Source organism: Anopheles arabiensis, chromosome 2, assembly GCF_016920715.1.
Source record: "Anopheles arabiensis isolate DONGOLA chromosome 2, AaraD3, whole genome shotgun sequence".
NCBI lineage: Eukaryota > Metazoa > Arthropoda > Insecta > Diptera > Culicidae > Anopheles > Anopheles arabiensis.
The window spans coordinates 15,461,302-15,487,667 of NC_053517.1; the positions used below are offsets into that span (position 1 = coordinate 15,461,302).

At 44.9% G+C, this 26,366-nt stretch overlaps 1 protein-coding gene across 15 annotated transcripts; it reads right to left on the reverse strand.

The window, feature by feature from the left end:
• Window positions 1–25,891, reverse strand: LOC120898472 (high affinity copper uptake protein 1). Of its 15 annotated transcripts, none has more exons than XM_040304387.1 (7): window positions 25,655–25,890; window positions 24,924–25,061; window positions 5,987–6,387; window positions 5,571–5,896; window positions 4,930–4,959; window positions 4,187–4,195; window positions 1–2,735 (listed from the first exon to the last, which is right to left on the reverse strand). In XM_040304387.1, the coding sequence occupies exons 3-7, from the start codon at window positions 6,197–6,199 to the stop codon at window positions 2,534–2,536; spliced, it is 780 nt and encodes a 259-aa protein (XP_040160321.1). In that variant the 5' UTR covers window positions 6,200–6,387; window positions 24,924–25,061; window positions 25,655–25,890; the 3' UTR covers window positions 1–2,533. The 15 variants fall into 15 exon arrangements, with proteins under 15 accessions (XP_040160321.1, XP_040160309.1, XP_040160310.1 ...); XM_040304375.1 differs by having other exon boundaries at window positions 4,187–4,198; XM_040304376.1 differs by lacking the exon at window positions 25,655–25,890 and adding an exon at window positions 25,341–25,646 and having other exon boundaries at window positions 4,187–4,198.
• Between the last annotated feature and the right edge of the window lie 475 nt (window positions 25,892–26,366).

Here is a 26,366-nt window from a genome sequence, read left to right on the forward strand (position 1 = left end):
TTCTTTTTTTGTTGTGTATTTTATGTGTATATATATTTTTTGTATAAAAAAGAGAATAAATCACTATTAGAGTTCACTAAAGTCTAAACCACTCTAAACTAGAGGAGATAAAACGTTCTAACCAGTGAGAATGAAATTAATAGCCAAGGGAGTAGAAAATAAAAATGAAAAAAAACCAATCAGTGGCAATAATGACCAATATCGTAATGCGAAACTGTAACGCCAACAAAACTTCCTCCTCCTCCTCCTCGCCCTGGCCCTGGCTGGCACGATAGATAACAACGAGTGCCACTCTAACCCTGGACACCAACCCCCGGCAGTACCAAAACAAACACAAGCTCTAAATTCTAAATAACGTTCAGCGCCTAATCTCGTGTTTCTGTTTCCTCTTCTTCCGCTGCAGTTCCTGTTGTTCGTCTTAAAATCATCCCTATCTAAATTCCACGCGGAGGAGGCGCGCACGCTCCTTCGTGTATTACAATTTTAACGATTTACACTGTCCGTTTCCATCTCCATCATGTGTCAGCAGCACCGCCTGAGTAAGCAATCCGCTTGTTTGTTACCGGTCCGAATCGGGGTTTTGGGTTGTTTTTTTTTTGTATAATTTTGTTCATAACAAAAGCGATCGCTTAACATCGCCCTTCACTCTCAGTGGTATTTGTGTTTGTATGTGTGTGCTTTTTTGTTTGCTTGTTTGTTTCAAAAGCTCCAACTTAACTGCTTATTCTACACTAGCTAACAGAACGAAACACATAACATAATCAACATGGATATAAAAAAAGAAAGAAAGATATAAACTTATGGTCTACACTACCGAAAGAACGCGGTCGTACGGAAAGGGATATTTAAAAACTAAACAAACAAACAAAAACCTTGGATGGTAGTGGTTGGTGGGTGGTGGGTGGCAGGGGTTTTGGAAGGGTTTGTTACTGCAGCAGACGAAAGCAACGAAAACTGCAGCTACATTATTAACACCGTGGCAGAGAATGTAAAAGACAAATGGAGCTCTTCTGGCGCAGATATTGCGCAGACGAATGGATGCTGGATTTAACACTTCGTAGTACTAACTGACCATTTTTTAATGTTTTGTTTCGTTTTGCTATTTCGGAAACGAATGGAAGGTGTTGCTTTTTCTTGTTCTTGTTCTTTTGCCTGCCAATTAATGCTTGCTTTCCTGCCCTAATAAGCCTGCCCAATACAAAAACGGATGCACCTGGCGATATTGGAATTCTCTGCTGTGTACTAATATAATGCAAACATCTAAGGGATTGATTTTTTTTCTTGTTAAAAATACATCCAACAGCCATTTTGATTCAATTCCTCCCTAAAATATGCCCTTTCCTTTCTTACACGTACACGTAGAGACACACACACGGAAGGTGTTTTACTGGATTCGGTCCTGTGCTCCTTAACTTGCGGCTCTGTTTTTTGCTCCATTTAGTGTGCGTTCCACCACTACCGCCGCAACATGTGCCAGCATCCTGTACAAGAATAAAAACTCATACACGCTTTTCTTCACACGGGCGCGCGTGTGTGTGGTGACCGTGTGTAACGGTGTAATATGATATCGTCGCAGCACTTATACACCTGTTCTAGCGGCTTGCATGAACCTCCTTCCCCCCCTCTCTACCCCCCTCACACTCGGCACCATTGATTATGTTATTTACAAAAAGGGTTTGTGTTTGTCTTTCGTTTTTTTTTGTTCTGTGTCGGTGTGTTTGCTAGTAACATTGTCGATAGGAAACTTTTCGCCTTAAGTGGGTTTAGTTTGAAAAGTGGTGTGTGTTTGCCGCAACGCTTGTTGCACAAAAACAAATCCTTTCTCTTAGTTTGAGCGCGAAACGGTTTAAAAAACCAACCCACCCCTCTAACGGCTCCCTAGTAAATGTTTTGTTGATTTTTTTCATCTTTTGTTTGTTTAACTTGAGCGTAATAAAATGTACTACTACCACCGTCCGCGATGAATTCGGCAAATGGGTGTTTTCCACTAACTTCACTCGAGATACCAATTAGCTATAAATACACGACACCGCGACCAAACACAATGTGGCGATCCATGGCGCTAGGGCGGGCCCCGGTCAGCGTACCCCGTAGGTCATTTCCAAAACAGGTAAATTCGTATTGCACAACTAATATAATATGCCCTGGTATGTATTGCCGGCGATCTCCTGCAACTGTCGATGACAATCAACCAGCTCGATGGTGGTACCAGGACAATCCAACTCTGTGCACCCCATATTTTTGTTCGCCTCTCTTGTTGCTGTCCGAACGCTAGCCGTAATCGCGGACCATGTCTTTTTGTTTTTCGATGTTTGCCCTCCCACTTTTCTACCTCCTCCCCCTTTTTACACTACAAAAAACCACAGAATTCATAGTTCATAGCTCTCAACAGCCGATAGAAACAGGTCGTTTGACGGCCGAACGCCTATTATGGAAGAACATCGGGCCGGGTCGATGTGACCACCATCGGCGCCAGAGCCAGACAGAATGCTGTATTGCCGATCGCGGGATGTGGTGGTGGTGGTGGCGTCTTTTAGTGACAGTGCTCAGTAACGTCGACGATGACGGACTTTTTCCAACCGAACAGGAAATACCCAAGGGCGGCACCCAGGACCACCGCCAGACAGAGCCACGTGTTGTACGTCATGAAGATCAGCATCAGCAGGAAGCTTAACGTGACCTGTAGGATGTGCAGCAGCGTTTGGAACAGGTGCATCAGCGACAGCATCGTCGGTCTGGAATAGAAGAGGTAAAACGTGAGTACCGGGCTAAGGAACCGAGCGGAATGCTTTCCACTGTTTTTCAATGGAATGCTGTCCCCTGTTGAAGTCGGTGTGCACAATTTGGATAAAAGTTATGGTTTGTTTCATTACTAAAACATTCACTTGCGCGGTTAACCAATGCGAATGCAAAAAGCAAGTGTAAGCGTGGCATAAAATGGGACATTTAAATGGAAGGTAACGACCTTCGGAAGGACACTCTCCATGCCCGCGTTAACTCTACTAGTGTGGATTGATTTCGAAGAAATCCACAACACAACCAATACATATATATCTGTTGTGCCGGCAGCAACCTTACTCCCTCGGCTAACGCACAAACAAACGGTGGCACAGACTAATTGACATAAATCAAGAACAGGCACAGGCACTGCACGCTCGGAGACACATGAGGATTCGTAGAAGCAGCGTCCGCACCATCACCCCCCGGGTTACTTCGCACCGTGCCAGTCGCTGTGACTCTCGCACTAAGTGAGAAGATAAACTAATCGTAATGGAAACGCGTTGCGGAACAAGCTGCGACACAACATGCATTCATGCCGTTAATTGAGATGGTTTAATTAGGCTCCAGCAGCACACGGAGGCTGACGAAGGACACACCCGCACACACACATCAGAGATTTGAAAGCAAGTTTATTGGTGAAAATTTGCCCGGTTGTGAGGTTAATATTCGTCGGAATCATTAGGGGACAGGAAACACAGAGACAAATTAAATGTTCTTCGCCAGCGGCCTAGCCTAATATTCGCATGTATCGTTAATTTATCCCTTATCAGCTTCCAGCTAAAGGAAGGTATATTACGGTAAAGCAAGATGGATTGCAGCTGCGCAACTGCAACAACGTGTTAGAAATCATTGCTAGCATGGAAAATGAAAACAAAACGTGCTGCAGCAGGAAAGTGTTAAGAGATTTGTTCTCGCCAGGGTCTCAGGAAAACTCAGTTCCACGTCGGATTAAAAATCAGCGTCCGACAGTTCGTGCCATTAAATCACTTATAAAACCCCAGGAACGTGACCCCATAAGTGGCCCGGCAAGGAGATTTTTCCAATGTGTGTGCTTTTATGCTTTCATGCTCAACGATGCATGTTTTTCCCCTCCACCAATCCACTCCACGCTGGTAATGCAAGCATCATAAGAGCAAGCAGAAGATTAAAAAAAAAGAAGCTTGTAATGGTATTGAAAAAGTTTGACCAGAAAGCATCACCAAGAAGGTGGAGCGACTTTTCTTGTGCAGCTATAAGCGTCTACAACGCAAGAGCAGCAGCAGTTGCCAACTGATAGCAAAAACATTCTCAGATTCCCTATAATACGATTATAAGTTGGTTTTGCCAGTGGCTCCTGTAGAGAGGGTTGCTTCGCGGTGTGGCCTGCAGGGGAAAGGACAAACAAATCAAACGCGAATATTCATACCTGTACTGGCTTCTGCAGATAAGACGCAACACAGTGCAAAAAAAAGCGCACACCCACCCAGTCGGAGCGTGTAGCAGTAGCAGTGACATGCAGCGTAATCGTCCAATCCCCCCGCGTGGCGTGGCCCAGCAGCAGAAGGAGGAAAAGCGGCGGATAAAATGAAATGAAAAATAAAAAATGAGTCCGTGAAAAAGAGCATGCCAGCACGCAGGGTAGTAAATGGAAAATGCACAAAAGCCTAGAGCGCGGGTAGGTGCAACTAAGGGTCTATGTATGTTATGGGAAAGGTATGAAGCAGATGTAGAGCCGGTACAGTCCTTCAGGCGAAAGATAAAAAAAAACCATACCGATAGATAGTACGGATTTTCCTTTTTCTGTCTAGCTTGGGGTGTATTTGTGTGTTTGTGTGTGAAATTTACATTAGCAGCGGAAAGGCTTTCAATGGAGATAGTGCAAGAGGTAAATTTATGTTTCAGCATTCACTTTTTTCCTCTTCGTTTCATGCACATTAACGTGAAGTGCTTATTAAACAAAAAGTATAAATTAAATTAAAAAAAGCTTAATAAGCTTTAAATTTAAATTTCGTTATTATGACTGTGTAGTGTAGCTTAAAATAAAAACAATGTAAAAATCCTAATCCAAGAAGAAGCTAGAAGCTTAGCACGCGAGAGGGAGATGGTACAGACGGACGGGTTGTTGTTGTGGATGAAAATGTATTTACAATATGATTGAGCGAAACTTACGGTTGCTTGTGGATCACTTCGCCAACCATGCTGTGGTTTTGTCCATTTATTGATGATATCCGATGGTGGTAGCAAACAGGGTCGCATTCACGGCGCAAATGGGATAAGACGAAGGGTTTCCGAAATGTTTCCGATGCGATGAATGTTGCGCGAATGTAGGTAGAGCAGGGCAAGGTTGATGAGATGATGGTTTTTTGTGGTTTAGGTATGTTGAATGCATTTGTACACAGCAGCGGCGATATGATTGGATTTCATTGTTGACGAGCGCAACAGGACATTTGTCGTAGAACGTTGCACCACCATCCCAAAATCGATCGAGACACATCGTTGACACGACAGACAGACAGCAGCAGTAGCGGAATGTAGGTGAAAGGATGAAACCAAACCGAGGGGGAAAAACAATACACAAAAAGAACGAGAAAATTGTGTGAGAAAATGGCCTGTTTCGGGTGGCGGCGGTCCTTCACTCAACCCTCCCAACTGCCTCAGAGCGAACGGTGCAGCACCATTCGCGCTGCTTGATGGGAGGGGGCTCGTAGTCTCTAGAATGGAATGTCTCCATTCCGCGCACGAGCCGTAATGGAATTGCCGATAAGCGATCTCCTGCCTTTCTCCTGCAAAATTTCAGAGGCAAAACTTACTGCACAATGCGGGCGCCCTCCTCAGCGGACGTGCCGGTGCCGCTGGCTCCATTGAGACCATCGCCCACGCCGGCACCGCCGGCCCGGTCGTCGGTCGCTGTGCCTCCGGCCACCGTCACACCGTTGCCGTTGCTTTTCTCCGTCACGGTGACCGGGCGGTACTGGAGCGCGTTGTACGTTCGCCAGAACAGATGCTCCCGGTAGTACTTCAAGCCCTCGTACAGTGCGGCCATCACGAAGATGAGCAGCATCGACCAGAGCAGCCCGCTCAGACTATCGATTTTCCACTGCTCGAACAGAATCGTCTCATCGTAGCCGCCGTGAAACTGCAAAGGGAAACAAGCGAGCGTGGAATGAACATTGGATGCCCTCACCACCCAACACCAAAGAGCACACTACTGCCACACTACACTCACCGACATCGACATCATGTGGTGCACCATTCCGGCAGGGCTGGCCGCACCCATGCCGCCGGCCGCCCCGTGATGGTGATCGTGCGCCCCATGATCCATCATCGTGTGATCGTGTGCACTGTGGTCCACTGTCCCGTGCCCGGTATGTCCTGCGTGCGCTCCTCCACTCGACATGTTTGCGTGCTGGCTGTAGTCGTGATGCTCCGAATGGTCCATAAGTAATGGGTGGTGGAGCTCGCGAACCGTCCAACGGCCGTGTACCGGGGATGATGTGTGTTTGTGGCTTACAGCAACGTCACTTTGCCGGCTCCCTCTCTAGTGATCCCTTTTTGTTCCTGGTTCCTGGTGCTCGGTCGTCGCGGGTGTGTTTGGTCACGAGGGAAGACTAAACGTTGCTTAAAGGCCTGCAAAAGAAGTGGAAGCAAAAACCGAGACGACCGAATGAAAAATAACTTTTATGGAGGACATATTTCACACGCTGGGTGAGGTCGGCAGAAACTCGGCGTAGATTGCGGGCACCACTCGTAGCAGATGCAGGGGAGGAGGGGAACTTTTCACTTCCGCCACTAGTAGACTAGTTTGTCTAAGCCAACGAGAGGGAAAATAGCGGTAGAATAGATATAAGGGAAGGGGCTTTGTATAACTCTCTCAGCCCCCAAAATGTGCCATCCGGCCACCGTTAATAGTGTTAGGGTACGTACCGTACCAAACCAAGGACTAAGGCCTGTGCGAGGATGCCACTTTTTCGCGCTCTCTTTGACATTTCCTCCTCGTAGGCGTTGCACACGTTTGCACAGTATTCCTCTCAGATAACAGCAACCAAACCAAACCCCAAAAAACAACCTTTAAATCCCTTTCGAAAACCGGTCAAAAAGTGAAGCATTTTCACACGCCATTGGAAAAGCGCAATTCGGTGCGGAATTTGGTATTTAGTACGCATTCCGCCGCTCTTGTGCGCCTGGGGCCTGGCCTTGCTTTAGCCGTTCCTCTTCGATGGAGGAGCCGTTTCAGACAAATGCTGCCGAGGAGCCAAAAGCTCAATAGACCATAACATTGGACTTTTTTGAGTGGTTAGGAGAGTTGAAAAAAGCTATCAACACGTAGCGCGTGCCATACCATAAACAAAGGGGAAAACGGAAAGTACAAAAATGCAATAATTGGAAGGGATGCATGCTATTGATCGATTGCATCGTTTGAGGACATTCCTAAGCATGAATGGAGCAGAAAGGACTAACCACTACCGTTCAGTTCGGTTTGACGTTCGATGAATAGAATGTTTTCGACTCATTTGCATGAATTCGTCCCCCGTTTTTTCCCCCGTGGTTATGCATATGGTTAGCCTAAATTCAAACCAAATCCTTGTCCGCTTGATGTCACTTTTATAATCGATCCAATTGCCAACGCTCTTCAGAACAACCCGATGAACATGGTTCTACCAAAAAAAACAGAAAAAAACAAACCCCAATCATCTACTCCCTGCTGCTGTTTGAATAAACACGACACTCGGGCAACACTAGCCTAGTGTATGTGGTTCTGATTTTAATTACACATTCAACATTGGTCAAATTAGTGCAATCCGTGTGCTGCATATTATGCATCGCTTACCGCACACTACTGCATCCGAAACTGATGGTCGTACTGAGAACATTTCTACGGTTGAATAATTTTCGTGCGAAATGCCTGTTCCAGTTTATAATAAATTCGGAAGGGACAACATCAAGCTTCCGCGATAGCCGAGGAGGAGGAATAGGAAGAGGAGGATGATAAAACTCATGAGTTTGAATAATAAAGCCCAAATTCAATCAGCCGAACAGGATAATTGTACTGATTGTATTTATTTAATATATTGAGCTAGTAACTGAAACGCTAAGCTCGCTAGTGAATTCGATATTAAAGGTTCAATTTACTATGCTATGGCAACTGAAGGGCTCCAACTTTGTGCTGTGCATTGCAATCATTGTAATATTACCTAGAATTCCCAACAGCCTCATTATTAAAATCGGTGCTGGAAATTTCCATGCTCAACATCTCAAACCGCATCTACCGACTCCAATCTTTTATCTCAAAACAACTGGACCTTGTGTGTCGCAAAACGGCTTTGGCAAGAGGGCAATCAAAAACTAATGTGGTTTATCCCGACCACAATAAGCTGATAAGGTGACGAAGTAAAACGCATATTCTAGCCACTTCTTGCTGCTGCTGCTGCACAAGATGGCAATTTGCATAGCTGGTGGAAGTGAGTGTTTGATGCAGAGGAGGAGTCATTTTGTGTTACACAAGCAAACGCATCCACAGAGTCGTAGTTGGTGGGTAGGACAACTACGGAGGACGGCGTGTTGACAGATTTCTCTACAGACTGGAACATCACCACCACTTGGCTTGTGGATCACGGTTAAAGTCCGTGTCAAGTGGGCAACACCGATGGGCAGGACACGATGTACCACGAGGTGTCAGAAAAATGTATAAAAATTTGCATAATTCATAAGATACAAGAAGTTTGCTGCTCCCGCTTAGTGTCGATACTATATTACAGTAAGCTGTCGTTACTACTGCTTCATCTCACAATCTCGCTAGCTGTATAGCTAAAAAGGCCGATAAAGTTTAAATCCGAAAGCATATCACAACACAATGCAAGGGATCTGATCTTGATGTTATCCTCCTTTGTCCTCCGCTTATATTTTCATAATTTAACACCCAAGGAGTTAGAGTTTTACGTGACATTATTCTGACCCTGCGCTAATGCACTTCTGGTTCGTGGAATAATTACCAAAGAAAAAAAAAAGCAAATAGAACAACATAGCAACTGAAGAAAAACAAATCATACAAACAATAGTGGCCGGCAGAATGAAAAGCAAAATAAAAACGCCCCTTTTTGCAAGGTTTTGTTCACTTCAACGTTCACACAACCCGTCCCCACTGTTGCTGAGAACGGATGCTGCTCAGTACTGTGGCCACCCTCACTTGCCGGGTGTAGCACGGAACGTGCACGGAATTGTTTCGATCCCGCCACCAATTAGTGACAATTGTCCATCGGCCGCAATCTGAGACGAGAGAATATCACCCTAAAGTCCCCGCATGTACATATGGGCGCGCGAACGGGAGACGTGTGAACGCTCGCGCGCAGAACCCCCTGGTCTGGTTGTGATTTGAGTGTGTCGGCATGGATTTGAATCACTGCTTGTTTGTGTTTGTGGATGTGTTTCGTTCTTGTCACACAATTCCGGTGTAGAATTTTCCCACTTCCGGGGTGACTGATACACGCAATCTCCCTTATCCCTTCTGTCACCCACCCGTCCGTGCAGGCCACAATTAAGTTTGTCCGGTCCGGTCGTACGATGAGGTATTAGGTGATGGTGGTGATGAGATTGTACGTGGCTACAGCTCACTTCATCACCAGCATCGCCACGACGGGTTGTGACGTGGTGACGACGATCCTGCACGCCTTCGCGTATGGAAATTGGACTCGTATTAATGCAAACTTCAATTCAATTCGGAGTTCCTGCTTTTTGCTTTTCGAGTTCTCTTCGATTCGGAGCCCCTCGAACGGTACAAAACCTTATCAACCACTGTCGTCGTGTGTATTTACGAACCGACGGTGTTGGTATATGGGAGTAGCTCAGCTCAGGGAGCCAGAGATCATTGTCCGTCTCTGAGGGGTTGTTTGGTGCAGGGGTTGAACACACGCTGATATTGATCATGTTTACAGCGGTACGTGTTGGGTCGGTTTCGATTGGAAAGGAGGGAGGAGTTCCCTCTAGCGGGGGAGTACAATATAGTAAACAAACAACGGAATCGATTGCACGAGCAAGGGTGACAGAAAGGATCCCTGTCCCTATCCTTGGCTTCCACGTTGTTTCTGATCACGTACCGATATATGGGTCAGGATGATATTTCAATTATACGAACGACAAATGGAGGGAGCAAAAATGGAGCATCATCCCAATAGCGGGACAACCCGATAGCAAAAGTATGCGGTGTGCAGCATGTTAAAAACATGTACAGCATAACGATTAATGTGTCCATGAGGTACGGTGATAATTAAATTTACATCCTTAATTGCAAATGCAAGAAGCAATAAAAAACAAAAACGGTGTAACAATCGCCTGTTTTCAGCATTGTCAACTTTAACCGACAGAACAACCTATAAAGCCCCAAGCTACTTACAGGGATTATAGGAGCAAAAGTAACAAGAAAAAAACACGAACATAAATGCTGCAAGCTCAAAAAACATTCTAAGCCAACGAAGCAAGAACGGTATTATATATTTAAAAAAAGGTTGGGCAACAAACAAACCCTCCAAAATGAGAAATATGTGCACGCCTTTCACCACTGTCGACAACGTCCTGAGTTGTGAAGCGTTCCCGAAGTGCAAAAGCTCGCCCAGCTAGCGAACAACATTCCAACCAACCTCCTCACACGACGACACGGGTGGTGCGGTTGGGTTGGGTGGCTGTGGTACACTACTACCCTGCTTGCTTCACCCGAGCTTTAGGCATTAGGAAACAACGGACGCTCGAAAATCGACCAAACTGGATGACCTTGTGTTGTGGGGCGACTGACTGACTGACTGACTGGTTCGTGGACGGTAAGCAAGCTCTGGCCGTGGTGATGGTGGTGGTAGTGACTCTATCGTCGTAGTAGTAGCAGTAATTCAAAAATCAGCGTTTGGACACGCTCCCACCTTTACCAGCTTCGAACTCATAATGACTTCTTCCGAAACAGCGAACGAAACTTCATTTATCGTGAAAAGTTTTTCATAGAAAGCCACGGCTGCTGTGGAACTGTGTTCGTTAGCTGGACCACGTTCCAACAACCTTGAGCGGGGGTGAACGAGCCAAGATTGTCGGGCTGCCCTGGACCAAATTATGTCCACCTCTTGTGGGGCCACTTGTTTGAGTGTTTTGAAGCTAACGACAATGGTGGTGGTGTTCACAGTAAATTTGTTTCCTCTTGGACACGCTTTCAATTTCCATTTAGATTAAATTTGGCGTCTGTTTGGTTTGCTGCTACCGCGCCCAAGACTGAGAGGCCCGTTAGCAAGCTGCCAATACCCCAATATCAACCCACAATCTTCCGCCTGAGCGGATTTGTCCGTTGCCGTTGCCTTCCAGCAAACTTGACGATTCTCCGCTAAAGAGTTGTTGTTCTAAACAAACAACGGTGCGCACCCACTGTTTGTGCAACGTTTAACGCATCGTTGCAAAGCTTACTTTTTCCCGCGAAGGAGCGATTATGGGGCGTAATTTCGGATTCCTTCGTATCCTGCGCAGTCCAGCAATCTACGTTTTCATCGAGCAATAATTACACTTAATTAGATCGCAACATGCTTTCGCTCCGCTAATAGCTTCATAGAATGGAAATTCTATACTTTTATTAATTCCCTTGCAACGCTCATAGCATACCCTGCAGCAGTGGAATTTAATGTGATGCCAAGAAGCATATTCTTGGAAAAATTGATCAAAAAGATCAAAACCAACACGAGAAGATGCTGTCAGAAGCACACAAACGCAAAAAAAGAACCATTGCAGGTTTCAAAGTTCAAATTCCATCTCTCTTCTTCTTCTGTTCCCAATAATGTGAATACGTTCATCGGAAAAACAAAATAATTGAATTTTGGGGAACTTTCTCAAGCAAACGATTAAGCAAGGATGAGCGTGGAACGTAAAAAAAGATTATCCAATATTTTTTGTACTGATCACAAGAATGTTAGTAGATAATTACGTCCGTTTTTGTATTACACTCATTACATTTATTGTTTAAATTTACTATTTCAGCTACACTCGTCACTAACAGAACCAGAAATTCCAAATAAGACATTTACTTTCGCAGATGTCTGAAGTAAACCAATGAATTTAATGTACTCAATAAAATGAATTATCAATTTAATTCAAGTTAAACAAAACATTTGAAAAAAGAAAAAAACCCGCAACAGTCTGAGTTTCAACAGAAGCGCGGATTTCTTTGCAATCAAAACGATAAAATGGAAAATGTGTCACACCTAGCCAAACACTGTCAATCGTTCCTCCAACAGCACACCTCCTCACTGGAGAGGAAATTGGGAAAAAAATGAAGCACAAATCCAATTCCAGCTCGTCGATCGACAATTCTTCGCTAGTGATGTGATTTTTGATTATGTTTTCCACCTGCCGAACACAATGCGCTGCCATGTAAGCAGCTACCAACCAAACAGCTGCTGATGTGAAACTTTCCATTCAAACCACTTAGGCAACCATTGATAAATTAAAAACTTCTACAACTAACTAGCTAACCAGATAAACATGATTCAATTCAACATCTCGCGAATTCGGTGCTTTTATTTCTTGTTTTACCATGAATTTTGGTGCAAAACCATCGGGAATGCTGCAACTTTGTGTGCTGTCCCGCCAACTTTGGTTGATTATTTGCGAGGGATGGATAGGGGGTGAAAGAGAGAGAGAGAGAGAGAGAGAGAGAGAGAGAGAGAGAGCGAGAGCGAGAACCTTCTCAAAATGGCAAAATAAATCGAATCGAATATTCGCTGCCCGATCAACCTTGGGGTTGAAAAGAAAAAGCGTACGAAACTTTCTACAGCAAGCCCAACACTCGCGCTGCGCCGGATCCTTGCGATCCTTGGATGCTGCCCCGGGCACAATGTGATTGCTGCAGGCGTTCTCGGTCCTTTCCACTATCCACCAAAATATATTCATCTAATTCGGAGTAGTGATGTGCTGTATGGAGCGCACCCACGGCTCCGATCCGACTCCGACTATTGTTAGTTCGATTCCGACTCCAGCAAAATGGAACCACTAGATCCGCCCGGAGTCGGAGTCGTACGGAGTCGTCCGGAGTCGACGACACCGAATGACTCCGAACGACTCCGAACGACTCCGGACGACTCCGACTCCGGGCGACTCCGGGCGACTCCGTACGACTCCGGACGATTCCGAACGACTCCGGATATTGCAGCGCGGACCTACCTTCCGGAGTCGATTCCGAATGTATCGGAGTCGGATCGGAGTCGACTCCGGATTTTTGCCACCTTTACCCATCACTAATTCGGAGCAGATTTTGCACCACCATACGAACTCAAACTCGGTGGGGGGGCAAATGCTATTGGACGGAACGAACGAAAGGGGAGCAAATCGAAATGAACTATCCATTCTGTTATTGGAGAGACTTGTTCAACAAACTATGCGAAATGTGAATCATGTTTAATTAAATACGATAAATTTCACCCACCGCTCGTTTGCAGGAAGCGATGGGAACGGGAATGCTGCAGCAATCGAAGGGTAAATATAAGTTAAAAAATTAGAAAAAACTTTTGAAAAATCAATAAAAGAGCAGTGCTGCACAGGTCGGTCACAACAGAGAGCTCGAATTATCAAGAAAGAGAGACATTAATTCAGTATGGAAAGTACACAGAAGTAAATTATTAAGCTAACAGTACATTTCTTCTGTTTCCTAGGATTTCATTTTAAAGTTCTTTGTTGCTATCTCACAGCAAGTACAATAATCGGAAACGTTTATGAGTTATCGTTGCCTCTTGTGTTAATTTCGCCGACACAACAGGCATAAGAAATACTTAAAAAGCACTACTCGCACTTCAGCAATTATGATTCACACAGAAAATGAGTGGCAGATACAATCGTTGCCGCTAGATTTTGGCTGTAAAGCATCTATTTTTGACAGTGTGCATCAATTTTTGCCTCTAATGCATACATTTTTGACAATGCGCACCAGTTTTTGACTCTAACGCACCTATTTTTGTCTGTAAGACAACCGTTCTTGACTATCGTAGGAATAATGATACATTTACAAGGTATTTTAGCAGATTTATGAAAACTGTCATTAGACAGTACAAAAACAATACAAAAAACGGGCAATTTGATTAAAAAACTAATGAGATTCAATAAATTCTCAAGGCATACACTTGAAAATACATGCCAAATCTTTTGCACTCCATGAAAACTTCCAAAATTGGCATAATAATTTTTATATTTTAATTTCTATTAATTAAATTATTACCTGCTTAACATAAAATGAATCCTGTTCAGAACAGACAGTTTCAGATATCTAGTAAAAACAATTGACTTACAATCAATAAATAGGTGAGTTAGAGCCAAAATTTAGCAGCAACGACTGTAACAGTGATTGCTGCACAATCAGTAGCTACATTTAACCGAGGTAAGGGCCACTCTTCTCCCATCAACCGAACAGAACAACAAGCAAGGAATGCTTGTTTTCCAGCCGACTTTCTTGCGACGCAAACAACCTAGTAGCAACATAGCTGCTATCCTACCGTTGAATTAAATCCATTTCCCCGCACTGCACACACAGTTGCAAGCACGGCAAACAAGCCACCCTCCCCACGGATTCTGATGAAGCTGTTTCAACACGCTGGAATAAGTACCAATCCGGATTCCTGCCGCCATTGCAGCGTGGCGGGACAAATTTTCCGCGAATTCAACACCTTCAAGACGAGTCCCTGTGCTTCGTGCCCGTTTCGATACGCGGAATAATCGCAGCAAGAGGTTGTTCCCCGAAACTAGGGCGCGCCAAGTTAAATCTAAAGTAAGACGATTACTTTTACGATCAAGATTCGCGGTACAGAGAGACGGAGGCACATTACAAAAGCGGCGATGGAAGGAGAACGGCCCGGCCCGTTTTGCGCACAATGTTTTCCCGCGATCCTTTGATGTTTTGTTGCGAACTGGAAGCCACCGAAAGCCACTAAAGCACTGCTTACATTTGGAGTTTTATGAATGATTTAAAGGACACTCTTCGCGTCACTATTTGCTTACTCTCTCACTCTCTCTCTATACTCCCCCCTTACTCGCTGCTGCAACGGTTCCGCACAAACTGAGCAAATGGTTTTGATTGTTTTGCTGTTGTTGAATTTGTTATTGCAAACTTCCCAACAATCGGAACAAGCAAACACACACACACACACACAAACACACAACTTCGCTAATGACGGAAGCGGTTAACCTCTTACAAGTGGTTGTTTTAGCGATTAGATCGCCTCGGGTGTGTGTGTGTGTGGTGTGTCCCGATGACTTCGCACCACACCACCACCGCCCAGAACTATTTCGCAGCGCGCTCTTGCCGCGAAAGATTCATTATCTTGCTTATCGCGATTGCGGGGCCACATTGGCGCTGATTGTGGCAGTTTCGTTCGCTTACTGCTGCTGCTGCCTACCGCGGTGGCGCGATCCGGGTAATGCGTGTTATCGGGACGGGTCGTGGATGGGCTCTCTTGCGCAGCCCGAAACCCGAAACCGCAAAACCCGTGAAGGCTCTCCTTCCCGTGGTGGGTGCTCGAGGGGCCAGGATGAGGCCACGATCACACAATTGCACACACACACACACGCACGTAGACTGTCCTTATCGGTAGGGCAGAAATATATAGTAAACAACTTCACCGTCACCGCAGCGCTGCCAATCCCAAATCAGAGAGCCATCATCATCACCATCATGACACACTATCATGTGGACAAAGTAGTACCAGAGCGACGGCGGTTCCGATTTGTGTGAGATACAAATAAAGCAAGAAACCTAACAGGGTGCATGGCTTGGACAAAATGGGGTGGAAAATAATTGCTGCAGTGACAGAGGGACTCTGCTGGCACATTCTCGGTTTTAACCACCGCCACATTGTTTGCAGTTCAAAAGTACATGAGCTAAAAGCCACCTCCAAAGATGGCCAGAGAGCTGACCAACGAAAGAACGAAGCTGTTGCAGTTTGCTTCGTTATTGGAAAACTTTCTCGCTCGGTTAATGTGGGCCTCTACTGGGCTGACTGTAGCGTTTGTTTGTTAAGTATTGTATTTTTAACTTCATTGTTACACTGCACAGGTTGACATTGATGGTTACTGCAGCGTGTGGGATGCCATCGATGAACAAATAACGCACGTGTGTCTTGTAATTCGAGAACAGTGGATTTATTTTAGTTATTTTATAAACATTCCGGCCATGCGTATGACACCGAGCCAGCGAGCGACGTAAAGTTCTTTTAGAACGCCCAACGAAAGACTGAGCACGGACGTGGGAGGCTTGCCCCTTCGTCTGTCAATAATACCGTGGGAACAGGCCGTTTTGGCAGATGACGGGCATGTCTGATAAGGTAGTGGGTAATAAAGTTTGTCGTATTGGTTTTGAATATGCATCGTTGGCAACATTTTAATAAAAAAAATCATAATTGATGTAAGATCACAGATCACACCGTCATTCCATTATTCACAGATTATGGAGCATATGATACAACCAAGCCCCCTTGTTTGCATGCTGTACACGCAAGCTTATGTTGGAATTGAAACATCTATGACACCTTATTTATTTATTTAAACGATTTGTTCATTTAGAACAGAAGTTTGATGTATAACATTTCAATACAACGGTAAAATAAGTATCCAAATCGAATCAAATCCTTATCAAGTGATTACAACATACCCGCAAATACTTGATATTGCATAGCATATCGGCTGTATATAATATAGCACACATTAAAGCACATCGGAAGCACCGTTCCGATAAGGGTTGTGCTTCTTTTTGCTTCAACCAACGCGGTTTTACTGAGTGCTGAGTGTGTTTTCAAACGGATTCTGATGCTGAATTATCATTTACAGCAAACCACTCCACACATTTACCACAGAGCCGTAGCCCGGGCTCTCTTGGACAGTGGGCGAGTGCGACCATGGTTGCGGTCATTCCCGTACTAGAGACACTCCCATGTATCGCTCCCACGGCCAAAGGGAGTGTGTGGTGCAGTATCAGCCATGTTGTGTCAAAAGTTGGGATAATCATGTGCACCCAGTACAGTCGAAGATAGCAATGTACCGTTAGCATTGCGCTGACGTTGAGTGAAAAGCAATCCAACGATAGATTTACATTTTTAATGTTTGTTCAGGCCTTTTTTCGGAGTTTATCGTTCCATGAATTTTGCTACATTTAATATCCTTACGTCCCCCGTTTGATGTTATGTGTGAATATCGATGGTTTTCGAGAGCGTTGCGGTGTCGGGGCGAATGTATACCTGCCATATTTGCCATGTGTATGTTAACGTTACCGAATATGGACGACCCAATGCAAATAAGAGTTGGCAGGGCGTTCAATTAATATCATTATCAATTTAATAACAGTAGAGCTTAAACGAACCGTCCCGAGAAAATGCTGCAAATTTGTACACAAAATCCTCAGAGTTTTACCACTCCTTTCATCTATCGGAGTGTAAATAACTCCTCAACGACACGGCCATTTGCGAGGAGATGTATGCATTGGAACTAATTGCTGCCACTGCCAATGACAACTTATCAGCCGTGTTAGTGCACTTCTACTACGTTCCCGCTGCTACCGCTAGTAGCAGTATATGAAGCGGCAAAACAAAAGGCTTCGGAGGGTTAGTCATTCAGGAAGGGCAGCAGTCATTCAGATTGCACATGTTGTGGTTTGTATTTAGGCTTCAGCTTTCCGGGCATCAATCGGGCACAGGATGAAACCGCACAGACCAATTCACTGCTAATCCAAACTGCAGACAATTGCATCCGTACTCTGGCTGCTAAATGGACTTCTCGGTTGCACCCAAGCGGACGGCCGATTAAACGCACGACGCAAACAACCGTTCGGTAGGTCCGTTGAATTTAATGCTCACCACATGTTACGGGACATGCACACACAGAGCACAGTATACTACATCTCTCTACGCACTTGGCCCCCAAAAATTGACCCTTCATTCCGGTTGGCTGATCTCTTTCCTATGGTATGGTCTCTCAAAATGGTTGTAGATTTAGAAGAGAAGATCCAACCAAATCTAATATACGACAGCCATATAGACAGTTTGGAACAGTGGTTAACATAATAAAAAAGCAACATCTTGCTCTTCCCAAAGTTTTAATGCTATTTTGCATCTAAAACGCGGTGGTAAGGGCAAATACAGTATTATCTGGAATTTACTTGCACAGACTATTCCGTGGAATTAATGTTCGCATATATACAGCATTAGTTGGAGGAAATTGTAGAATTCTTACAATCCGACTCGAGTTTCTGTGCGTTTTTCGTGGTAGCAATGTAAAGAAAATGTAGGTACAGTAACTTTGACTTCAAATTCTCATGAATTTCCCTCACAGCCAACAAACTGTTGAGTGACGCAGGGTCTTCGCCTGGTCTGAAATTGACAAGTGTAAAAAGCTCCACTATTTTGCATATTAATGAGTGTGTGTTGCAGAATAAATAGCTGTGCCAGTTACAAATCACATAAAAATCAATCGACATAATGCACACATTTTAACAGTGGCCTTGAGTTTAATTTGAACATGAACACTCCTTTGTAGGTCATCTGATAATATTTCCCATTTTGCGTCCCATCTCAATCCGCCGTCCCGAGTGACCGTGTGATCTATTTTTAACTTTTTCTTTAACATACCATGATGCTAACGTTACATTTTCGGGCTTCCACGTGTTCGAAAAAGCTCACCACCTTTACCAACCGTTTCTATTCCATGTCTATTCCATCTCTTACCACAAAGCAAGTGCTTATTGTTTGGAAAAAATGATTTCGCTTCTCGAAATTGCTTTATTATTTTCGTTATCACACAACAGTTGTTTATGTGATGTTCTGGCAAAACACGTAATAAAGGACACTTTGGCCATCGAACTTTTGCACGAAACTTGAAGTTTATTACGAAATCCAGTGGGAAAGGCAAAGAATCTGTAAAGCTGTTGAAAACAAAGCTCGTAGAACCGTCAGTGATTTAACATTGCAAAACATGGAATAATTTTGACTTTTATTGGCAAACTTTTAGCTTTATCTTAGATTCAAGCAGGTGGGAAACGAGGAACCGGTTCGAACTCTAGTATGGTGAATGGATGTTCAACAACCTTAAGTCACAATCGAAACATGACGCCCGGAATATTGAATATGTTGTTCGTAGATCCTCAAAAAAGCTCTACGTAAGCATAGCGCATTCACGTTTATTTCTCACTTGTTATTTCCTTTTCGATCTCTTTCTGACGCAACAAATTCCTGTCGAAAAAATAAATTTCCACGAAACCTACACATCAGTTTGGCCATTCAATATGTTATTTAGATATTTTTAAACTGCTTCAATCTGTCCTTCCGTGGGATGGAAGCAGCACGAGCGCTCTCAACATTGAATGAAATTGATATCTGTTATGAAATTCTGTTCATTCCACTAGATCGTTCAATGATACTTTATCAAAGCTGTTTTGCGGCACAAGCCTCATATTTATTTGCAGGATTGAAAATGCAAACAATAAATAACATCAACTACCCAGCCGAATTCACTCCACTTCCTAAAGCTGAAAGATTAACGGATTTGGGGTGGAAGCCAAACAAAACTCGAAACCTTATTAATCATCCATGGCCGAAACACGGTCTTGCCAAGGACCATTCGGGCCAGACCACTCCCAAGTGAGGAGCCGGTTGGCCGATTTGCTTTTAAAAGCAAAAAGGAAAACAAAACAACAAACAATTCGTGACCGGCACACGGCGAATAGTAAATCCCCAGCAGCGATTGTGCCGAAAAATCAAGCATCAAAGCCTCCAGTGCAGTAGTGTATACGTAACCTTGCCAAAGTGTATAACGCCAAACGAAGTGAGCATAATCCACTGTGTCCGGGTCGTTACTTCCAAGTAAAACTAATTTTAAAACCATTTTTTTTATATCTCCTCCTATCTTTCGCTGGGCTTGTGTTTCGCCATCTCGACAATGGTCCAGTTTCATCAAACGGGTGTGTGTGTGTGCTCTCGATCTCGAGCACAGCTTTCCCGTTTCCCGTCTATGCCCGTCGTGTGGCGCCTTTGGTGCGTGCTAGTTTAGTGGTTAAGCTTTAGACCGAACAAAAAATAAAAAAAAAGAGAAAGGCCTCATACGCGCCTCACACAGAACGGTCCCTCCTCCTCCTCTGGCATAGCGCACGAACTGCACCGAGTTCGAGGGTTCCCCGGGGCCAACTAAACTCAAAACTTAAAAGCGTTACGCACGAGTTGTTACATGTGTCGGCTTTCGGGAATACGTAGCTCAGTAGAGATAGCTTGCCAACGGTGAACCGTGCTAGGAACGGACGATATTGGAGCTCATTTCGCAAAAACGTGTCATACAATTTCGGAAAGACCAGCACACAGTTTGCCTAAGCCTCACACACACACACACCCATATGTTTGCTCAGAAAAGGAAACCCGTTGGAAGTCTATTTCCTCGCTCCAGCACAGGTAAAATGCTCCATAATGGGAAAAAACGTTCGATGATAGATAAAAACAATTTCAAAAAATGATCATGAAATTGAAGCATCAAACCTCGATTGATGTGATTTATTTGAATGTCACAAGAGCATGATTATTTTGCCTTCAAACCACCATTCAAGATGATTGATGGGAAACCAACTCCAATATCACGCAATCATGGGTTTCGTTTTGCCTTGAATCATCAATTTTTACAGACATTTTTAAATATTTATCTGTAATTGTTCAGATTATTGGCAAGCCCAAGTTGTCCTGCAGTACTAGTTCAGTAGTGTTCCAAGAGTTTCAGGGTCAGTGAAGCTAACTTGCTGCAGACGTTGGAACGTTTTAAATAATATTGCCTGTGCATAATTTGCAATAATATTCAGAGAATTATCCATTTAGTACAAGCATAATTTGCAGCCGTTGCGAAGGAGATTTGCGAAGCCAACAAATAGAAGGTCAGCATACAAGGTATTAGAAATGCCTCAACATCGTCCCTATAGCATACTCACTGGAATATGCACTGCATCGAGAGCATGGCATCCATAGCGACTCAAAGATGAAGGCTTCGTGACTGTCGCTTTTCGGGCAAATACTTTATATTCAATAATTATGCTTACGTACAGATGCTTCATATAGCAATTAGATACTAATTTCATTACTTTGTACATTACCAAAACATCGTTGTACCAATAGGACCTATTAATAGCTCACAGGATAATTGAGATTGGGCGAATCTCGAACGAAATGATTACAGTAAAGGTCACCAAAATCGCAAAAAAAAAAACAATCTCTCTCCTATTAACTCCATCCGTTGGTGCATATAAAGTGGCCCGAACCGTAAGTAAATTAACATCAGTTAGTCGGAGCAGTAATTAAGCACGATTTATTATCCATGTAACATTTACAAGCTTCACTGGTTCTTCTAGGCAGCTGTTGCAACATCGAACTGTAGCGCAGTAGCCGCATCCCACTACAAAAGCTCGTACAACGGGGTATGTTAACGAGCAAAATTATATTACAAAACCAAAGCTATCGCATTGCACGTGTGTGCCGTGACGGCTGTTGACGTTTGCACATTGCTGTTCTCGAGTTTAAAAATGGGAATGCCGGTTTCGTGGCGCAACATGGTCCATCGCGTAGGTGTTATTATTCTGGAAATTGATATATGTACCTTCCGGAAGTTTGACCACAGTTTGGTGCATTACGCAATCTATCAAAATTCCCGGCACAATGGTGAAGAAACAATTTTATGCTCATAATAAAACAAATTTCTACTCGACTGCGCTATAATTTACCTGCCTGTATCATGGGCCGAAATGTGATAACCATCATACAGACCGAGTCATTCTGCCAAGCAGTCTCCCTCGGCAGTCAGTGTGCGCATTGTTGGCAAAAGTTTCTTACGCGCGTTGTTCTTCGCCGAAAAACCCAAGGCGCATATCCAGAAATGGCATGGCAACGGCGAGTCGGACAGCGCCGGAAGTGGCGGCGGAAGTTTTCTAAAGATTTGGCTCAAAAATACATCAGAACGAGATGGGGCACCGTTTCAGAAACAGGCGTTACGCTTCAGTGAAGGGCGCTTTCGGCACCGCTTCGCAATGGTTTCTGCTTTGTCAGATTGAAAACTTAAATGCGCAATTTGATTAACAATTAAAGCAAGATAAAACCACAACCTGGTACCGGGGAAGTAGCTAAACAAGTGAAACTAAAATTTACGTAATTTACAACAGTCAACAAGACGGAGTAAAAGAGCTGTGGGCTTATTTCTTTCTTTCATTTCTTATCCCCACGGTTTGCCACACGGACAGAAAAGCTTCCGCTTGGTTGTAGAACTCTTTGCTGTTTTCTCTTATCGTGGTTGCCACAACAAATTGAATCACACAACGTAATCCTTTTCGAAAAGGTCCCAGCCCACCCTGAGAGCTCACATTCTTCTACTGGGATGGAGATGTGAAAGCAGAAGCCACCGGACCAGTGAGGAGCATTGTGGTGTGTTGCCGAGAAGGCTGCTCGGTTGTGGCATGCCAACAGGGAAAATACGACAAGTGCACAAAATAACAACAACAACAATAACAACAAAAATCCCTAGCCCGTTGTATGACCCTACACTTAACCGGGGATCATTATTTTCTATTAAAGGACGACGGAAACACATAGCCAGAAATAGTCCCGGGGAACTGGATTGGAGGCGCAAAGGCAAACAAACCACAGGCACATCGTGTCGCCCTGACAGCAACCCGCATAAACATGGGGACGTTATTGTGCGCCCTGTCGCGGAATGGAGCAAAATAGCAATAGAATGGCAACAATTTCGCTTACCTTTTGCAGAAAGAAACCAACACCAGTCTGGTAGGCAAATAATTCAAATTTGACCGACTTTGCGTCTGGGTGGAAAGGTTTTCGCCAAAACCCTGCGCACACGTTGATCTTGCTGACGTGAGCAGAAATTGTACGGCTTACCGGCCCCGGTTTACGCAATCACACATTCCACCAGTTGCCACGGAAATGGTTCAACCACAGAAAGGGTGAGGTTATTCAACTCGAGGCTCGATTGAGTTGAATTTAATTGAAGTATTGGTAGAAAATTAAAATAATTAGTACATCTGAATCGTTTTTGTCAACCTGAGAGGAAAGAAAAAAAATGTTTCTTACATTGTCCATAAATAATAAAATATTTAATTTCAAAACGTTGGGCAATGGAGTACCGTTGAAAGGTAATGTTTACGGTACAACATCAATAATAGTAGGTAATAGTTTAAACCAATGTAAAAAAGCTTCAGATTGCGTATTGGTATTACAATATTCGCTAATTTGCATCGTTTCCCAGTTCTAGGAACAAACCTGTACACCGGAACAAATTCAAAATAAAGAAAATAACCAAATACAGTGACGGCGTTGACAAGCAAAGCATATCCCCCAAAACTCCGGTTGCCACGATGCCACCGAGGGACACCGGAGACACGAATCATATCCACCAGCCACCAACACCAGCCCTTCTTCGGCTCCCCTTCCATCAAACGGGCGGCACGCGGATAGAAAGCGGATTGAAAATTGACCTCGAATGGCATGCTTTCAGGAGTGATGGCTCAGCACCACTCTCCTTCGCGTACTACCTTCACCCGGTACGCGTATGTCAACCTCCCTTCCCCCCATGTGTCTGTGTGATGGTTTGCCGTGTAAAAGCCGCAAATAAAACCATGGCGACAAGTGAGTGAGTGAATGAGTGAGAAAAAAAAGAAGGCAAAAAACTGGCTGCAAATTGGTTCACGTGCGAAGTTTGACGTTGCATAAAACCCTCCCCGACGCCTACTTTGGGAGTCTGCGTGGCCCGCCACTTCGTTCGGTGGGGTTGAAGAAGGTGGCCAGCAAAGAGGTGGGGTAATATGACGTTGAAGACAGAAACAAAAGGGGAGGGGGGAGGGGGAGGAGTGTATTGTTGTTGCTACTAGTGTCTACAGTTACTCAGATGAGATACAGAGAAAGCAAACGATCGGATAGGATAATGAGCTGCCTTCGTACGGTGAGTTGCTTTCTTTGCTTCACTCTGACCCCCACTGAGAGTGTGACATAAGGGTGGCGTGTATGCTTCATTGGCACAAAAGTGCATTATTTACCGTGTGAGTGTTTCAACGAAATAGGGGCTGCTTTTTTCTTACAATTTTTCCTCTATAACGAAGTGAAATACAACAGAAGAAAGAGAAGAAAAAAATAGCAGAGCAAGAAGATGCAGAGCAAATTTGCATCAACAATAGTAATTGGCGCCATTTCGATGCTGCACCACTTTGTGTGTCTTCACCCCATGCCTGTGGGGGTGTTTTTAATTTCAAAGCAAAGCAATAGACAGCGAACCGGTTAGACAGACAGACGACTGACACCAGTCAGACAATCGCTTGAAAGCACCAAACACAAGAAAGGACAGAAACAACAAACCCGCTCTTAAACGCCCATTTCAGTCCAGCGCAAAACGAGAGCAGCAATACGGGTGGCGGTTGATAAGTCCAGTTGTAGATGTTTTTCTTTTTGCGGTATCGAGCATGAAAAGAATCCGGTGCAGCGAAGCGCACATCACGACCGCCACCATTGGAGCAGAGCAGGTAGTGTCGGCAAGTTGCATCATCAACCACCGAGCAATAACACCCCCCTCTAAACAGGCCCCAAAAACACACGTGAAGGTGTGCCGTTTCATCGAGCACGATGATTGCGTGAGAGAGCAGACGAGGATGAGAGAGCGAGAAAGAGAGAGAGAGAGAGAGAGAGAGAGAGAGAGCCAAGTGCGATGTGAGCTGAGGCGAAAAAGAGAATCAGCACAACATCGAAAGGACTGACTGACTGACTGGCTGATGATGGGGAGGGTAAAACATGGCCTGCTGCTGCTGTGACGTAAGCGAGTGATGCGCGCGCGAGGCAAAATCTTCTGCTTCTGTGTGTGCCCTCGGGCTGTTTAGAAACCGTCAGCGGTTTTGCTGGAAATTCCACCCTACCGCCCCTTCGCGTAACGTTTCATCAACGATCAAATAAACGCGGCCCATCTGATTCGGTCCAGCCGGGTGGTCGCTCTCGATTGGTTCTCCGTTTGGTTTGTTCCACACAAAGATGGAAGGCCATCGGCGTTGCTCTGTGGTGTGTGAGCTTTCCAGCTCCATTGGATGACAGTCACGAACACACTACCGCTTTAATGTTGCATCCAGAATGACCGCACGCCCCACCGCGCAGACGTACCTGTGTCAATTCCTGCCAGTGGGATTCCCCGTCAGCCTCGTTGCTGTATGGTCAGGTTGCAGCTTTACGGTGCACGACGCAAATCAAGTGCCGATGCCATACAATCCCAGCAGCCCGGTCCGGCGGGAAGGTAGAAACCTATCGGGGGGTGGGGGCGGGAAGTAAGCACGGTTAGAATGGGAGAACGACGGAATGCACTGAGAAACGGCTGCAATCACATAACAATCTCATTTTTTTCAATATACATGCACACATACACACACACGCACGCACTTGACCGCTAGGGCGACACAAACATGCTTCACATTCACGTCAATTCACAGCCACCCGTTTGCTCGTTATCGAGATTTGGGCAATGTATTGTAGCTGTATAACCCTCTCGCACAACATACGGCACTTTGGCACACGATAACGCACTTTGCCTCTCAATCCGGTGTAACGAGAGGTGTAACTGCGGTGTGATGTCGTTCGCAAATACTTCCTCCCCATCAGCAGGGAGTCACACGAGCACTACGTGTACGTTAATGCGCTGTACATTGCCAACAGACTCCAGGGGAAAGGCCGATGCGATGGAAATGCTCCAGCAACCAGCAGCCACGCAGCCACCGAACGACAGCAGCTGATGATGGGAATTGTTGTCTAGTGAACGGAATCTCCTCACTACACGCACACACACACACACAGCACACCACTACTCTCCCCGCCTGCCAGCAAAAACGGTCGGAACTTACTTGACGCCTTCGGTGCCACTAAAACAGAGGACAGTCGCCGAAATAAAATCACCGATCGTAGTGGACGCTATCGATTGGCACCATGACGGCAAACCCGCTATCCTTCGCACACTCACGCACTGCCTGCTTGCTTTGCTGACGAGACCGAGGTGATTCAATCGCCGAGGCTCACTCCGAGTCGAAGTCTGTGCGGGAAGTCACCAGATCGCGACGGACGGACCGTTTCTGACAGCGATACAGGGGAGGGGTGGCGGTGGCCCGAACAACAGCAAGAACCATTTGACAGGCCGAGAGCCGAAAAGGGCACCAGGTTCGGCCATTGCGGTTCCACGCGCGTCAGCATTTTGACATTTGTATCGTGCTATAAAGCTTGGCAGTCGACTGGCATTTTCCTTTTGTTCGCTTCCCTTGCGCTTCTAATACGTTTTTAAAGCATAGAAACAAACAAATGGTTTAATTCGCTCTACTTCAATGCGTAACGCGTCTAACGTCAGTGCGGGGCGGAGTTAGCGCACCGTGTGCGCGATACGAGTGCTATAAAGAAATTGCAGGGGTTGTGGACCGTTGAGCGCACGTGGTTGTTCATGATTTATTGTAAGCATGCAAGCCATCTTGTTGGTGCACTAACAAGTTTACCTGAGTGTATAGAGTTATTGTAAAGCAATAGGATTGAAATCAGCGACTGTGTGTAGTTGAAACATTGTTATGGTAA